General features: G+C 40.5%; 1 protein-coding gene across 4 annotated transcripts in view; it reads right to left on the bottom strand.

Moving 5' to 3' along the window:
- Positions 1 to 17667, bottom strand: part of HECW1 (HECT, C2 and WW domain containing E3 ubiquitin protein ligase 1) — a 218822-nt gene extending 201155 nt beyond the window's left edge. For all 4 annotated transcript variants that reach the window (XM_075271220.1, XM_075271219.1, XM_075271221.1 and 1 more), the window contains exon 1: positions 17438 to 17667. Coding sequence is in view for 3 of the 4 variants with exons in the window: in XM_075271219.1 (XP_075127320.1) it covers positions 17438 to 17470 (33 nt within the window). In the remaining variant the exon portion in view is untranslated. The remainder of the gene's footprint in view (positions 1 to 17437) is intronic.
- Between the last annotated feature and the right edge of the window lie 1169 nt (positions 17668 to 18836).

Genomic DNA, 18836 nt, shown 5'->3' with positions numbered 1-18836 from the left:
TCAACTAATAAGATAACTTTACATGGTATAAATATATGCCACATTTATGATATAGTATCAGCCACTGTGATAAATCTGGCACATTTTCAGAGTACCCAACTTTGTCTAAGCTTACTCAGTTAGTAAATGTGGGCCCATTAAAGTTATATGTGGTCATAAGGTAATATATAAGAAATCAAAAGAAAATGGCCTGGGTAATAGGGATAGTAGTTAAAACTCAACTTTTATTGAAAACGTTAAAAACCAAATATATATCTGTGTCACTAATATATAGGACACACCCTACACATTTTTCCACCCTTTTGTGTCCACACAAATAGTGAAGTACAATATGAGAACGCACAAACTATCTTGTCTACTCTTGTGCGGAAACGGTAGTTGAAGGTAATGCCATCTACATAAATAAATCAGTGGCAAGTACCGATATATCACTAGATAGCTTAAACCAGAATGCTAGTATCAGTAGTGAGGGGAATATATGTAGGGGGCTATGATAAACTGATATCCAAACCCCTATAGCATCCTACTATAGTAGCTAGAGAATCCATAATAAGATCACGTGTGCCTATTAAAGGTATAAATACAGCACTAGACAAAACCCTGAAAAGAAAAGAGTATTTCAGCGATCCGGCTTTACACAATGGGTCAGTAAGCTGTAAGCATATCTCAGCATCAACGTAAGATATTCCAAATATTCATATTTAATAGAAATTAATGGACCTTTTACACATTTCTTCTAGTATTCTTCTTTATTAATTACTCAGATCCTTCCTTTAGAAATGTTAGAATATTTCTAATGACATGTAATGGCAATAGAAATAGTGAATTTCGTGTTAGCTCCTCTCTACTATATCTATACAAATACTAACAGTTGACTAAGATAACTGTAACAAGCTACTGCAAATCCAAGGTTAGTTACATTTTTTTTCTCTGGGAATATATATGAATGGGTTTTCCATTGAACTGACCATGAATTTGCAGCTGATGGGCATAATCCTGTGAATGTGTGGTCCTAAAGATGGGTCGTCAATATGCATACAATGAAAATCAATTTAATGCAAAAACATCAGTAATCAATACATTTTATGACGAGTAATCACTGCTCTACATGTCATTACAGGGAGTGTGCCACCAGAATACATAGATGTGCAAGGCATTTTATAACTTTGCCAAACATACCTTTCGTTAGAATGAACGTCCCCGTATCTCTTAGAAAAATTCAATGGTCATAGTTCTCAGTTTCCTCTGCAGATTTTCTGCCTCGATTATGCCTGTTTAACGCCAGCATTTCCGTAGGTATATTTGACATGCTGAGATTTACAAAAACGTGACGATTTGGAAATTGCAGCATGTCCACTTCTGATATTTTTTCTGCAGTGTGTGGATGGGATTATTCCAATCCACTTTGTAGGGACTGTAAAAATCATGGCATTTACACTATGTGGGGCCCCATCCTTAATGATGTTCCAAGACATCAGTAGGGACTTGGTTGAAGAATTCAGTGGCCTCTTCGCTGAATATCAAGTACACAACCATACATGTTGTAGAGGCTATGCTTGGTTTTGCAGCTCAATCCTAATCACTTGAATGGGACTGAACTGCTGCAATAACATGTGGTCGACATAGGAAAGAGGCTGCAGAGCTTGTGCCATCTATTCTAAGGTCAGATCATCAATATGTAAGTCCTGGAAAACCTCTCATTTGCTTTAAGAATAAAAGTAATTTTTATAAGATTCTCATGAAATGTATGTTAAATAAAACTCATATAATGAAAACTCATTCTCTTTAAAATAATGACCTGTGCAGCAGAAAATGAATATACAGATCACAAGATGCATGAACAAAAAATACCCCTGATGGACTGTTTTGGACAGCAATAGTCCTCATTCATGCCCATGTATTGGGAATGTTTTCTTTTGATTTAAATGGGTGTTTTCCATCTGTAAATTGAATGACAATGGTGCATGCTGCATTTCCTAAATATGCACATGTGAATGACCTCATACATTAACACTTTTTCCATATTCCGGAACAAAAGATAGACGCAGACATGCGATGGTAGCAAAGTCTGCAAAATCAAATAAATCTAACATACTAGGCCTTGTATTATTTTCACTATCTTTCACTTGAGATCTATAGTCTAACAATAAACCTATATCAATTTTTGCTGTGGATTCCAGAAGGAAGAACGTTCTAAACAGATATCAAATTTCTCCATTGTGAAGATGAGAACATTTCAGCTTTTTTTTTTTTAAGCCTTCCGAGCCTCGTGAGATTTCTCCCTTCGCTGTCTTTACCTCAGCAACTGAAGAAAGGCTCTTTCACATCATACATTATTCATATGTGCTATTTTCCATCTTTAACATTGCTGGTGCTACCCAAACAAGTATTGAATTTTTCGAAGCCTGTCTCATTTTCTCCCAGTATCGGAACGTGATTATATATACGATGTATATGTTATTACAATTAGTTCTTGAGCTGGAAAGACATACACAATATACAGTAGAGAAAATGATATTAATGATAATTATGACCAACTGAAACAGATAGCAAAATACCCAACGTCTAAGTCTGGTAATGGAGATCTGCCATTAATTCAGATGATAGTTATTCTCTTTTTGCAAGTGCGAGTGCCACTGACATCAATGGAGAGGGAGTACAACTACACAATGTGGGGACGGGGGGAAAACAGGCTTACAGGAAAGGATATGCTGTTCACTGTCCGAACGGTCCCGTAGCTGTGAATGGAGTGCTGGCCATACAAGCACACCACCTTTTCATTTACACCAAGCATATGGGGGAACTCTAAAGCCTGTGTTTTCATAATTGCCGGGGTTATCACTTTCATCTAATCTTGAGTAATAATAATAAGTCTTCTTTACTCCAAGAAATTAATCGGACACAGGCAATAATCCCACCACAAAATGTTTATAGTCCATACCTTGTCAACCGCAAATAAGAATTTATTGTTGCCAGGTATCTTGTTTTTTATGTTAATTTTACCATTTTATCAGTAAAATGTTGATTCTCTAAAGGTCGGTTCACATTAGCTTGTGTATTCCATCCGGTTAGAGTCTGCATGGAGATCCCACGGGCAGTGCGTGGCAAGCACACGGACCTCACTATACTCTATGGGGTCCATGTGCTTTTACAGCACAGCGCTTGCAATTGCAATTGTATTCCTTCCTGGGGTCTCCATGCAGACTCCAACCGGACGGAATACATACGCTAATGTGAACCAGGGGTGAAGAACTACATGGGTTCACATTTGCATTTGTCTCTCTGCACGAAATCAGTTTTTGAAACTGTCTCAAAATCCTCAAAAGCTGATTTCAAACAGTTTGTTTTAAAACCCATTAATTTCAATGGGTTGTAAAGACCATTCGCAGGTGAGCATTTAGAGCATTTCTGTCTGTTATCCAGTCTTTTGAATGGAGAGAATAATCAGACTTACAGGACGTTTTCTCCATTTATAAAATAAGGATTCCAGATGGACAGCAACCAATCCGTTTTTTGTTTTTTTTTTACACTGAGGTCTATGGAAGGCAGATTACAAATGGGTAACAATCAGTTTGTGTACGTTTTGCAATCCATTTTTTCATCTGCGCATGCTCATAATGATCCAGGGGAAAGAAAAAAATGGATTGATCAAAAACGGACACAAACAGATCACAAATGGACACAAACGGTGAAAGAAAAAACGGATTGGTCAGAAACGGACACAAACGGATGACAAACTGACACAAAACGTCCGTTTTTTTTTAAAGGACGTCCATTGAATAACCTTCTAAAAAGACGGATTTGGGTAACCGCTGTGTTTGGAATCCTTTTTGCACCAAACCATTTTTCTCTTAAAACGGTTTGCAAGCGGACGGACACCAGGTGCAGATGTGAACATAGCCAAGTTTCCCAATAATATAAATCTTTAAATCTTATACAAAATCCATTTTATCTAGCTCGGTACACTGACAGCCTTTCTGCAGATTAGCTGAAGTGTTGGTGTCAACCACCAATCTGATAATCTGAGACTGATGTCTTTTCCAAAGGCTAGCTTATACGTATCTAAATCCTGGAAAACCCCTTTAAGCATTGTTGAGAATTCCTGTTATTTTGGAAATACTTGGATTTTCACACATTGAGTGGTAAAGACACCTTGGTAATCAGAGTCAGTGGAGAATGCCGAGACAGGTGGAAATGGACAGGAAGATGACATGCCATTAGGTTGATTGACAAAGGATTCTAGTGCCACCTATTGTATGGTAGCTCACTAAAAGGCAATGCCTGACTTTCCAGAATAATTATGACCTTACGTCAGTCAGATAAGTATGCTTTACAAGAAGCCGCCACCACACCAGGCTCCTGTCAGCTAACAACAAGAAACTCAGGCTATGGTCACAACACCACTGGCACCTTTGGGAGGGTTTGCAGTATGAGTACGCAGCTGACAAATGCACAGGAAGAGACAAAGGCAAGATGCGAAAGAGCGACTTCTGAAAAGGTCACCTCTGAAAAGACTTGCAATATAGACCAGGTTTTCCTGTTACATTTTCTATTCCCTTATATCCTTTGCATATCAGTCCTCTTCTTTAACCCTTCCTATCACATCAAGTATAGTGGGAACAGGAGCTATACAGGCAAAAATCCTGTACCCCAAAATAGTACCAATAAAAATTACAGCTTGCCCAGCAAAAAACAGCTCTTACACAACCCTCAACAAACAAAATAAAAACATTAGGATGGAATATGGTGAATAAAAGAAAATTTTTGCTATTAAAAAATGATTCATTGTTAAAAAGTATTTAAAAAAATTACAACCTATATAAGTCAGGGGTTGCACATACTGTTATCAATGCTGACTAGCTTCTATAAAACCCCCACGTCAAAAGTTTGCTACGGGGCCCCGCCATTCCTAGTTACGCTTCTGGTCCTGTAATCTACACTTTGTGGGACAATCCCTTTAAGCAACGGCCAGCCTTTGTGTCCAGTGACTCTTGTTCTCATGATTGGTAGAGGTAATATAAAATATTATATATAACAATACCATTAAATGTAAAATAAGGTTTAAATTCCAGGATTTATTTAGATGGGAACAGTGGCGTAACTACCATGGTAGCAGTGGTAGCAGCTGCCACAGGGCCCAGGACATTAGGGGCCTGGCGACAGCCGCTACCCCTGCGTTTTTTTTTTTTCCTTAATAGGCTCCTTAATAGAGATGAGCGAGTAGTGTTCGATTGAGTAGGTGTTCGATCGAATACTACGGTATTCGAAATACTCGTACTCGATCGAACACTACTAGCTGTTCGAAGTTTAAGGTTTGATGCAGAACCAGAGTTGATTGGCAGAATGCTATACATTCTGCCAATCAACGCTGGTTCTTCTCTTACCTTTAGAAGTCTTCTCCATGCAGCGTCCCCGCAGCGTCTTCCAGCTGGAATTCACTCTGCCTAGGCTTTCGCCTCGCATGCGCAGTCAGCTCTGCTCGGGCGTCGGGCCAGCATGCGCAGTCGGCTCTGCCTAGGCCCCGATGCCTAGGCAGAGTGAATTCCAGCCGGAAGACGCCACGGGGGCACTGCGCCGGGGGAAGACTTCAAGGGGAATCCAGCCCGACCGTCACTCATGGACTTGGTAAGTATAATTTTATCGAACTTTGCGTACCCCTGAAACGAGCATTTCCCCCCATAGACTATAATGGGGTTCGATGTTCTCTCATCTCTACTCCTTAATATCCCCACACCCTCAAGGGCCCCATACCTTCCCTACCATAAGTAGAAGATCGGCAGTAGATGCTGGGCTGCAGGTGCTTCTTGTAAAAACTTCTGCTTCCTGTTCCGCCCCTCCCCCTCCTCAGTATTGGAGTGTGAAGGGATCATCCTGTGCGATGTATCTGCTCTGTTCACTGCTAGACAGAGCTGCACAGCCACATCTAAGTATATTTTTGGATACAATATGTATAGATGTGTATATGTGTTTACATTATGTGTCTTATATACTGTGAGTCCTGTATGTGTGTAGATAGGTGTGTGTATACAGTATGTTGAATATAAATGTATGCGTGTGAGTAGATGTGTATATGTGTAAGTATATACAGCATATCAATGTCTGTCTGTCTGTCTATCATCTATCTATCTATCTGTCTATCATCTATCTATCTATCTATCTATCATTGTTAGACTGTATATACTGAACATTCCTACTGATGAGTTCATTATATTTGCTAATTTCAATAAAAACTACAGAAAAATACAAGTATAGGACATTAAGTTTTAAGTATGTGTAATGCTCAAGGAAGTGCAATACCCTTTTTATCCTATAGATGTTGCTATTACATTTACAGGCAATGATAAGTACCGGTATTAGGTGAAGAAAACACTGACAATCGCATGTAATAATGCATATTAATGATATTACATTTGTTTATCAGTTTTTAATCATCACTTTCAAAGCAAAATTATTTTTTCAAATGCATAATTATATACAAAAGAAGTAACATATTTGCATCCCTTTAATGTGTTTTCTAGCATACAATTAAATCTTTACTATGGTCTGAAAGATTTCAGGCAGCCTGCTGCGCTGTTTCCGATAATGACACCCTCTGACTGTTACCAATCAGTCAAAACTGGGAACGAAGCAAACAAAGTAACATTTCCATCGAGTAGTAAGTGAAAGAGATGATTTATAAGAGATGCTGGAGCCGCTGTCGCCTTCTATTGCAGCACATTATATAGAACATGGCAACTGAACATGTATTGTCTGCTGTATCTCCTCTACACTACCCACATTGTTGCTTCATTCTGATATACAATCATGTGCGCTTTTCTATGCGAGAGACTCGGAGCCCTGTTCTTTTCATGACCTTTCTTGTCTCACATACGGAAACAAAAAAATCTTTAAATCTAAGGATCAGTTATTAACCAAGAAATATTAGTATATACAGTAAGGATGCCCATCCTTTTATATATCGAGGAGATCAGTCCCTGTAAAAGAATGTGGAGGACACAAAGAAATGTTAGAATATAGTCATACACAGGTCCAGAGAAGCTGCAGGCCATGGTAGCACAGCACACGCAGGCTGCTCACAGTAGTACGAGCAACAAGCGCCTGGCATTCTCCTGCTGGGACTCTTTGGAGCAATGGCAGTACCACTGGTTCCACAACCATATCAATGCCTAGTAGTCTATCTGAAATAAAGATTAGAGGGTCCCCCTACTATATGTTACGCCTCTCCATAACAGTATCCTGGAAGCAGAATGAAGTGACGTTCCCTTGTGAAAGTCTCTGGAGCTATCTACATGATCTCCAGGTCAATCTCTGGCTATCATTGCGCCATCTTGCAGTGCACTATTGCAGCCTCTGATAGTGGTGGTGTGAGTGCAATGGCTGGCTCTATAGCTGAACATCTGCCTCACAGCTCAATGTTGTGCAAATATATTTTGAGGGTTTGTGTCAACATTTGTTTGCCAGGCTTAAGATGTGACATCCAATTTCACTTGCATTGCAGAACGGATCCCTATGCTTCATTTTTATACTTAGACGACTCATGCATGTAGATGTTCGCCTCCTCTCACCTCTTGCTGACATTCCAGATCATCATTGCTCTCTCAACCAGTGGGATACGCAGTGTTGAACAGTGCTGACATCTTGGCCTAGGGAGCCTAACGATCTGCTGCACAATCTCTCAGATCAAGGTTCCAGTCCCTTTGTTTGTGACAAGTGGCAATAACTATCATGTCCACAAACAGGAGACATCGCACAACCATTGCACACCCCTGATTACTGAGGTTTCATATGATTAAAAAAGTTTGCTTTCAATCTGGCTTTTATGCCCCTCCCACATGTCACAGATTAAGGTGCTTGATCTTAGTGATGGCTGCTAACTTGACTCCTTGATTTCAGTAACCTTAGTTTGTCCTTGGAGTTACAATTTCAAGTTAGGGATCGTAAATCATGCAATACTTAATAAATGATATAATAATGAATAGTTTGATTTAAACCTAGTGAATAAACAAGCATATACTGTATAATCATATATTAATATTGCATATAATGTATATATTAATTTGTGGTGATTTGTAAAAGCCAGAAGACCTGAACATACTTATCATAAATGAAGTTGCTGCTATCGGTGAGGTTGGGGTTACTTTAACTGCCTGCGTAATGGAACACTCCAGGCAAAACTGATACAATCTCTGCCTAGTGCAAGTGGAGAAACACATGAAAGAGACCATTTCTTTATATAGAAACCCCCAATGACACTGCATTAGGCATAACACAGTCCATGGTTTTGGACTGGGGTGCCTAGGATCCACCAGTGGCAATCATTCTGGGGACCCACTTTACAGATAGATGGAAATATAACTTGCCTCCTAGACACTTATTGCTTGACACATAGACCTTGCTTAGACTATCCCTTTCCCCCTTAGATCTGTGACTGGTAAGGATAAGGAGATGGCACAGAAGTAAGGATAGTAACCAACCGCCATGCCTACAGGTCATCTTAGCCACCCAGTACAACTATCTATAATAAACTGGGTAGTTTGTTAAATATTTTACTCAGTTTATTATATAGGCACACAGACTGACTGAAGTGCTGTATGCTGCCTATCTGTATTTGGTGCAGTGAGTATACTGTGCCATTCTTGCAAGGGTTTGGGGGGGACTAGGGGTCATCCTGAGTCAGGGGTGCCCTCAGGGAGATTCACCTACTCTCCAAGAACAGAGCCTAACAACAGGCCTGGAGTGTTCACTTAAGTTAATTGGATATTACATTGATGAGTTTGTCCTTGTTAATATATGACACTGCAAAATTTTAAGAAGGGCTAAATGTCCTCCTGGCCATCTATAGTGCACAGGAACACTGAGGTGACTTTGATTATCTCAACAGGATGAGCAGAATGTGCCCACATCCGAAATAACTTCTATATCAGATATTGGCTGTCCTTCTCTTCTAGTATCCGGACACATAATTATTAGGCTGGATGTGTGAAGGGCAATAGAACTTCAATTCAGACTAGTAACTTCTATTATATTGTATCAGTCATTCATAAATACAACTGGAAAACAAAGGGTGTAATGGAAACACCATCAACACAGCTCTGCATTGCAATGTGCAGGGGTGAAGTTCAAATTATGGATCTCATTCCAAATATACAGATATAGATTAACTGAATTTGCCACTTAAAGTGAAAAGCCACATTTATCAATATGAAGAGATGACCTTAAAGGGGTTTTCCTGGCAAAAAAATGTCTGTTAGGACTATCAATGAGTTAATAAGTGCACCCAAATACCTTTAGCATTTTGAGTGCTTCCTGTCTTTCTCTGGGAGCTCCTGGTATCCTCTGCATTTATTTACATGAGTAGCTTCCTGCTGTCTTAGCCTACGACTACTATGATGCATTGCAGTTCACTCAGATCCCCCCTCTCACTTCCTCCTTCCTCCCTAGCTAGCCTGCTACTAGCCCTACCTACCTACCTATCTAACTAACTCAGTCCTCCAACCCCCTTCCCCTTCCCATCATACTTACCTGTCCTGGAGATGAGGTGCCGCTGTCCCCTCTTCTGGCCACACCTGAGATCCTATTGCCAGCAGAAGCCACGCATGTGCAATAGAACCCTGCTTCTGCCAGCTTTCTACTGCACAGGTGCCGGTTCCGGCTCCTCTGTGAAGGAAGCGATGGCCAGCAGAAGCAGAGGAAGTCAGTGTTGTTGAGTATGAGGGGGACAGGGGGATGATGGGGAGGGAGTAAGAGAGAGAGTAGTACTGGTGGCCTCCCATCTCCAGAAATGCTGAAATGGAATGCCACCAGGAAATCATAAAATGTGCCGGAGGCGGTCACATGTCTGCCCCAGGCATATGAGTAAATATACAATGGGAGTAATTCAGAAGTTAAGCGGGGGTAGGGGGGTTAGCTTAGCGGGAAATTTTAAATTTATCCCAGACAACCCCTTTAACTTGACTGAAGAGAGACTCTTCAGATAACTTTTATCCTACTGCTGGCTTACCCGTATCCCCTGTACACATGGAGGTTCAACCCAGCTGAGGATGCATGTGTCCTGAATGGAAAGATGGGCAAGTTAAAATCAAACTGCACAATCCTCCCAGTATCTTCTGCTGAGGACAGTGAGGAATGCCCCAATTTACATTAGATGGTCAACATTTGAAATCAGTGTGTTCAGCTGTTACACATGTAATGGGTATGACCCAGTCTAGGCCATAAACTAGAATCAAATGATTTGTGAGCCATGATAACGCAATAAAACTAAGAAGTAGGTTCCACCCTAAAGTCTTATGACAAAGCAGATAAAACAATGTGACAAACTGAGCTCTCCTACATCTCTAACCAGTATATTGAACATAGTAAAAATGATTGATTCTGTTGAGTAGCATCTGCTCAATGGTTGTTTCACTAATAGGGATGGGGAGGATGGCTTTCTAGGCACTTCTGGTGGCCAGCTGCTTTTGTTAGGGAAGGAGCAGCTAAACATTCATTTACTATTTAGTATCATATGGAAGTCACTGAAATTACCAGTATTTCATGTTATGGACCGGGGCAAGAGCCTTGTGTTGTTGCAACCCTGACTAATACAGAGGGGGCTCTGGTTAATCTATTTCAGACCTGATATGCCCTAACTGGGACAACTAAAAAGCAACCACACATACAGCAATAAAAGTAACAAAAAGCAAAGCAGCGACAACAGACAGCAACTTAGTCTCTCTTCATAAAGGAAAGCACAACTCTGTGCTGAATTCTTTATACAGTGGAGATCAATGGCTGACAATAGATCCACTGACTAACAAGTTTTCCATCAGTTCATTCTGGATATCACCGATAAATAAGAGTCTTCACCATCAATTAAGGTCCAATGAAAATACTATTTATGGAAAATTATATAAATAATGAAGCTGGCATATAAGTATAATATCTACTAGTAAGTAACCTCAGATGATTCTTATATTCCCTTCTATGTGACTGCATCTGCATCTTCAAGGAACCGTACCATGTGTGGGAGCTAAAAATAAACCTCACCTTTGTGTGGAAGTATCAAACAACAGCTACAATAAAACCTCACCAAAAGACCACCTTTAAGAGTACAGCACCGCTTTATCAAGGCCAGATTACAGTTTCATCATAAAATATGTATACTGGCCAATGATACGCCTCTAGTAAACCTTCTCAATGCAATTTTGGGGTTTATCATCTCAGAAAAGGTTTTACTTTATAATACAAATAATATGATGGTGAGTTTGAAGTGTAAAGCTGGCAATAAAAACCTGTAATAATACTGTTGTTAGGGTCTTTTTACAGGGTGCCAACAGTGTATGAATACATTCAGGGGCACCTTAACCATAGGATCAATGGTGCATATGCACTGGACCCTATGGTTGTGGTGGCCGCCTCAGCCACCCCAGATTTAGCAGAACAGTCCCATATTTTGGGCACTGTCCCACTGTTCTGCGCAACAGGCAGTGATATTACAGTAACTATCTGGAGGTTAAATACAATAATGGAGCACATTATTCTGCCCTGAGCTGATATTATCTGTAGCAGAGGAGCTCAATGAGCATTGAGACACAGGCATCATTACAGCCGGAGCCTGCATGGCCTTGGGAATGTGGTTAGGTGAGTATTCTTGGGGGGGGGGGGGGGGGGTTCGGGGGTTGTGGTGGTTGAGGGGACAGGGGGCTTTATGAATAAGGAGTTTAATGCCCCATATCTTTAAAGTTGCAGGCCGGCTCCTGTGTGGCGAGGTCGCTGGAGCCGACCTGTTCCGATGACAGCCGGGAGCCTAATGAAGGCTCCTAGGCCTGTTATAGCAATATTACTATTGCGGATGGTCTATGACCATCCACAATAGTAATGTATAGCATCTCCCATAGACGGCAATATACTTGTATTGCCGTCTGTGGGACTTGCAATCAAATTGCAGGTTCAAGTCCCCTGGGGGGCTAATAAAACAGTGAAAAAAAAAAAAAGCTTTAAAAAAAATATAATAAAAAAATAAAATAAAATAAAAGTTCTAAATCACTCCTTTCCCTAGGATACATATAAGGGCGGGTTCACACCAGCACCCAATCTCTGTTATGCAGGTTTCCGTTTTCTGTCAGCAGAAGACGGAAACCGACATTCACTGTCCGCCGGTGACTGTCTTCTGCTCTCCGCAGCAAAAAAGTGGGGGGTTTTTACCAGATACAAAGCCCTGCATGGGTTTGAAAACTGCCTGCCAGTTTCCGTCTCCTGCTCAGTTTCTCAGGCAGGAAACGGAAACCTGCATAATGGAGATTGGGAGCTGGTGTGAACCCGCCCTTAGGTATCCCTGTGTCTGAAAGTGCCCGGTCTACTGAATATAGGGTATCTGCAGGGCTCCTATTCCATTGGGAAGGGGTTAATAAGAGCACTGCAGATACGCTATATTCAGCCTGGCTGAGTTCCAAGTGGGGGGAAAACCTCCAGTCCTCAAGCTCAGGGAAGGGGCAGACAGACAACCAAAACACCCCCTCCCCAGCACCCAGCATCTACTGTACCCAAAAATTCCGGCCATTTTAAGTAGCTGCTGCATTTCCCCCCTTATACTTGAGTCAATAAGTTTTCCCAGTTTTTTGTGGTAAAATTAGGGGTCTCGGCTTATATTCGGGTCGGCTTATACTCGAGTATATACGATACTTATTTTATTTATAGAAAGGTCTATTCTCATCTTAGTTTTAAGAATGCACTAGGAAGGTGGGTTAAGGGCATATATGGTCTTATTAAAGGTTATAATAGGCAGATCATCTGATTTAGACATCTATTGGTTTACATCTATCTTTGAATTGTCTTCATATCTTGGGGTGTCAGTGCACAAGACAAATGACCTGCCTTGACCCAAAGTTAAGTGACTACTTATATTCTTGCTTATTATCATCACTAGTGCTCATTGTTTCTTTCTTTTATCATATTTGCATAATACTAGTGAAGTCACTGAAATGACTGTCCACGCTTGTTTTTCAATAATCTTTGAAGTTAGCATAAAACAACATGGGCACCTATGTGTGATGTATGCCACTTAGTGGTATCTGCTAAATGTATGTCTCTGAGGTTTCCTTCGGGAAATCATACTGAAAACCTTGGAACACCCTGCTAATGCAGTATATAAGGAGGTCTTCATCTGAAGGGTTATTATAAGTCGCCATTTTCTAACTTATTTCAGTTTCATCTACTCCACCAGGGGCATATCTACTGCCATAGCAGGCTGGATGGCCCCCTGCCATTTTTTTTTTTTTACACGGCCATTACACACTGGATTACTCCAGCAGGTAATGGGCATCCCCACTTCTATGCATGGCAGCCTTCACTTTGGCCTCCAAACGGTGCCGCATATTATGTACCAAACATTGCATCCTGATGCTCTTCAGGTAGCAATATACAGAGTACACTGGGGCATAAGTGGAGGCAGCCATAGACAAGAGTAGAGATAGCGAAGTGAAAATTGTACATTGCATGCTGGAGTAAAGTATTTCTGTGAGGGCCAGTATGGGGGGGGGAGGGCTATAATGTATAAGGGCCTTTAATGGAAACATTTATTGTATGGGAGTCTGTAACAGGGGCCCTTACTGAATGGGGGCCAGTAATGGGCATAATATACTGTATGAGGGGCAATATACTGTGTGTGGGATCAGTAAAGGGGGCGTTATACTGTGTGACGGTTGGGGGGTGGGACCCAGTCAAATACCTGCTATGTGGTCCCATGTTTCTAGTTATACCCCTTTACTCATCATGATCTGTAAAGACACTATTAAATTTTCATATTGCTACTGTGATCAGAATCTACTGACAACTTCATGTATTATTAAAAATTACAAAACATGCAATATGTATGTGATATATGAAAGGTGAATTTTTAGCCAATTCATCATTAAATCATCATTTAATTTACATTTGTCTCAAGAATAAAGCATCACCCATTCTTGTAGACTGAACACTGGCAATTCTACTGTGGATACTTTTATAAATCTCTTAATATACAGTAAATTGTTATTATTTATGTTCTTTTTATACAGTTAATACAAGATGATGTCTATAGTATATACAGTATAGTATGTGCAGCTGAAATCAACCACATATATATCTTCATCTTGTCAAGGGGGTGTGTCTCTCAGACAGCACTGATTGGACAGCATCAGCCAGTGCAGGGACACAATAGTTAACACCTAGCTGTCAATGTATAGGTCAAATAGCAGAAGAATGACACAATGCAGAAAAATACTTCAGTATATAAAACAAGAATAATATTTATCTATCTATAGTATCAAGTTCTAAACCTAAATGTAATAATAGTCCTAACACTGCCATGAGTATAGCTGACAATTAAGTCAGTAAAGGATCATTTCAATCACAGATTTAGCTAAATGCCCCTTCCTATATAATGTACTTGATCCTATAGAGGAAACAGCAGATTTAGGAAATGTGATAATGACTACACTTCTGTAACTCCGAAAAATTTCATTTTTAGCAGATGAGGTATTAAACAAAAAAATTTTATGTTATGAGAAAGTGTAACCCATCTGCAAGTTATAGTCTACATCCATCCCTGCAGATGACTAAAATCACTAGTATATGGTCAGAATTATCAAGGAAAACAAGAAGGTACGAACCCTGGACCATACCTCCAGGACATGGTTACAATGATATGGATCCTGCTGCAGCACTTATACAAGTCTTGTAACAAGCTGATAATGAGATCACATCATTTTTTATTAGGTTAAAGCCTATTCACAAGTTACAATTTGTCAAATCAATGACGGAAGGCCGGTTCATAAAAGTGCAAAGAGCACTGTATGGACATTGCCATCATTACATTTATTGTATGTATGCCACCATATTTTGCATTCACTTTCACTAGATACGTAGTTCAATAGGTAAAACCATTGGCAAGATTTATGTTTTACAACTTCACAAGTGAGATTGATTTATGTGTACAATCAATTGTAACTAGCAATAGTTTTACCATTGTCACTATCTATGAACAAGCTGGGCACACTGACTGTGTTCTATGGATTTCTGTAGGTAAACAAGCAGCCATTGTTCATACAGCCGAAGTCTTTATAATGGAAACCACACACACTGTTATTTCCTACAAGTAAACAAGTTGGTACCATAGTACTCAATGAATTCACATACAAACAACTTATGAACAGATGTAGGTAGATCTGAATGAATGATTATTTTTATTACATAAATGACATATTCCTCCCCTGCCTAGAACAATATGTGTTGTGAAGACAGCGACAGCTTCACCCTCGAGAACCATACGACTTTGTGAAACATTGTGATTCATCGAGTACTTCCTGTTGTAAATCCTGAATAACAGAACAATAGCCTTCTTTAATAGGAAAGTTAAAGTTTGCAATGAGGTCTGTGCAGTAACAAGTATAATCTGGGGTCATTTTCACAGATTAGAGCCGGCCACCTGCTATGGACATCTTGAATAAGGACACAAACTCATCTCCTAATTGTGGCTCCATTAGCCTATGGTCTGTGACCCATGTAAGGTCAGATGGTAATGAATGGACACAGATGTTAGCCCAGGGAGGGCCTAATTTTCAACCATAAATTGATGTATTTAAAGATTATAATCTTGTTTTAGCTTCACAGTCAATGGCTCATTTCACTCATTGACACATCACTATGAAGAAGACCTTACTGAACTCCATGATATAAAATACAATATTTCTATTCAAGCTATAAAAATGACTAGTGGTTTCATTTTTTTTTTCGACACTTCTATTACCACCAAATATTTAGGGGTTATTTTTGTTCGCCGGTATTTTGCAGACTGTACCATGTTGGTGACTGTGGATAGAATGGGTAGAGCCTTGTTTAGGTAGACATAGGCAGCTCTATGGTTCAACAAAAGCTGTTTACTAGATGGAATATGTTTACATAGGCCTCTCTATAGATACTACTAGTAGATACTATACATAGCCTTATGTACAAGTACGTTTATCTATGCTAATTTGTGTATCCCATATCTTCATATGTTTGCTGACTGCTCTATGAATGCAATACACAGAGAAAGTTGGAACTTTTCATAGGTACTATACATGCCAATTCATTCATGGACACTATATATTCATATGAGCTGTTAAATGAATGTTAAAATCTTATCTGCTCTATAGATAGATACGCACATATATTCTATAAGGATACAATATGTACATATATACTTACATGATGTGGAATACAGTTTATGGATGCCATACATCCACATCAGCTGCTTTTTGTACTACCTACATACACATAAGCTACTGCACTCTAAGGGACTTATACATTTATTAAACTTTATGTACAGATTGTATTTGTGACTCTATAGATACAAAACAAACAGGCTAGTCTATGGTTGCGACGTGCATACTGTCCAGTCTATACAATAAAGTTAGTAAACTATGAATCTTTATATCTACTATTATCTTATAAAGTCAGCTAAACCCATTGAACTCATTTTTAGTCATTCTGATTCTTCTTAAATAGTCATTTCCCGTTTGACCTTGCAAGGCCCTATATGTATGTAACACAATGAGTAACTGCAAGATTCCTCATCACCTGTATGGAATATAAACCTATATCCATGGAAGAACATGCACTTATATCAGGCTGAGTGGAGGCAAGCTTTGGTTCACTGCAGATTTCTCATTCTCTGCATGATGCTTGTGCAGGAGAGGCTGTCTGCTATATATTATGGGATCCATAAGACACAGCACACCAGGCTGGCTACAAGAGCTGCCTCACTTTGTGTCTGAGCATCCAGCCCACATCATTGGGGTTATTGTGAAGACCCACAAACAGTCCCAGAAGCAGAGGGCACCGGCCAGGGGCAATAGCTGATCATCCAGGGAGCTGTCCAGTGCTGATCTCCCCAGCTCCCAGCCTGTCTATATATAGATACATTCACCTCTCACTTGCCCCACAGCTAGCAGCACCTGCAATGGCACATTCATAGCATACAAGACAGCTGCATACAGCATCAGAACCTACCCAGCTCTACTAGTACCCAGCAAGGCTTGTGTCACATGCTAAGACACAGCTGTCACCCACAAAGCCTGCATTCAGCTTTTCTTTGTTTAAAGCCTGAGCCAATACCATATGAGCCACCCATATGGAAGACTTGCCAATGTATAGTGAGGCCATTCTGCCTATAGCATCACAGCTTGTGCTAATGGATACAGCAACCCATCCTGGGGAAGGGAGGGGGCAGGCAGCCTGTAATCGGGTTAAACAATTCAATGCTACTCACAGACTTCCAATGCTCCATGCAGAGGGCTAGAGCCGCATTGTGCATTACATGCCTGACGAGGTAATGCACGGCAAACACCAGGGCACCCATAGACTGCCGCACAGCAGCGCACAGGGGAAACAAGGGGTTAAAAGGCTAGGCCTACCAGCCAGTCACTATAGGGTACTGTACCTGAATGATAAGTGTCCGGGCAGAATAAATCATAATCCACTGTGCCAGGCTCAGGGCTTACATCCACCACGTGCCAGTCATGACTCTGCAGCAGGAATGAAGGATGCCAGGCTGTCTCCTATAGATGAGTATTGTATGTGTTCAGCAATCCTGTCATATACGCACCATATTCCAGCACAGACAGCAGATGTGCTATAATGCCGCACACTTCCCCCTCCCTGCACCCTCCACTCTCTAGGTACCAGGGAAGCTGCAACCAACCACAAGCAGCTGACAGGTCCTCCCCTGTCCCTCCTACCTCTCCTCCCCTCATCCTGCCCTGGCATACTCGGCTCCACCACTACCTGCCCTGCAAGCATAACATATAGGTCCTGTATATAAGAACAACTAACATTACCTGCCCTGCAAGCTCATAATGATCCTCTATATAAGAACAACTACCATTACCTGCCCTGCAGGCTTATAATGATCCTGTGTACAAAAGCAACTACCATTACCTGCCCTGCAAGCTTAGAATGATCCTGTATATAAGAGCAACTAACATTACCTGCCCTGCAAGCTTATAATGATCCTGTGTATAAGAACAACTACCATTACCTGTCCTGCAAGCTTAGAATGATCCTGTATATAAGAGCAACTACCATTACCTGCCCTGCAAGCTCATAATGATCCTGTGTATAAGAACAACTACCATTACCTGCCCTGCAAGCTTAGAATAATCCTGTATACAAGAACAACTAACATTACCTGCCCTGCAAGCTTATAATGATCCTGTATATAAGAACAACTACCATTACCTGCCTGGAAGCTCATAATGATCCTGTATATAAGAACAACTGCCATTACCTGCCCTGCAAGCTTATTATAATGATCCTGTATATAAGAACAACTACCATCACCTGCCCTGCAAGCTTATAATGATCCTGTATATAAGAGCAACTAACATTACCTGCCCTGCAAGCTTATAATGATCCTGTGTATAAGAACAACTACCATTACCTGTCCTGCAAGCTTAGAATGATCCTGTATATAAGAGCAACTACCATTACCTGCCCTGCAAGCTTATAATGATCCTGTGTATAAGAACAACTACCATTACCTGCCCTGCAAGCTTAGAATAATCCTGTATATAAGAACTACTAACATTACCTGCCCTGCAAGCTTATAATGATCCTGTATATAAGAACAACTACCATTACCTGCCTGGAAGCTTATTATAATGATCCTGTATATAAGAACAACTACCATTACCTGCCCTGCAAGCTTATAATGATCCTGTATATAAAAGCAACTAACATTACCTGTCCTGCAAGTACATACTGATCCCTGTATATAAGAACTGCCATTACCTGCCCTGCAAGCTTATTATAATGATCCTGTATATAAGAACAACTACCAT

This window comes from Leptodactylus fuscus, chromosome 4, assembly GCF_031893055.1.
Source record: "Leptodactylus fuscus isolate aLepFus1 chromosome 4, aLepFus1.hap2, whole genome shotgun sequence".
Taxonomy (NCBI): domain Eukaryota; kingdom Metazoa; phylum Chordata; class Amphibia; order Anura; family Leptodactylidae; genus Leptodactylus; species Leptodactylus fuscus.
This window is presented reverse-complemented; position numbering and strand designations above follow the sequence as displayed.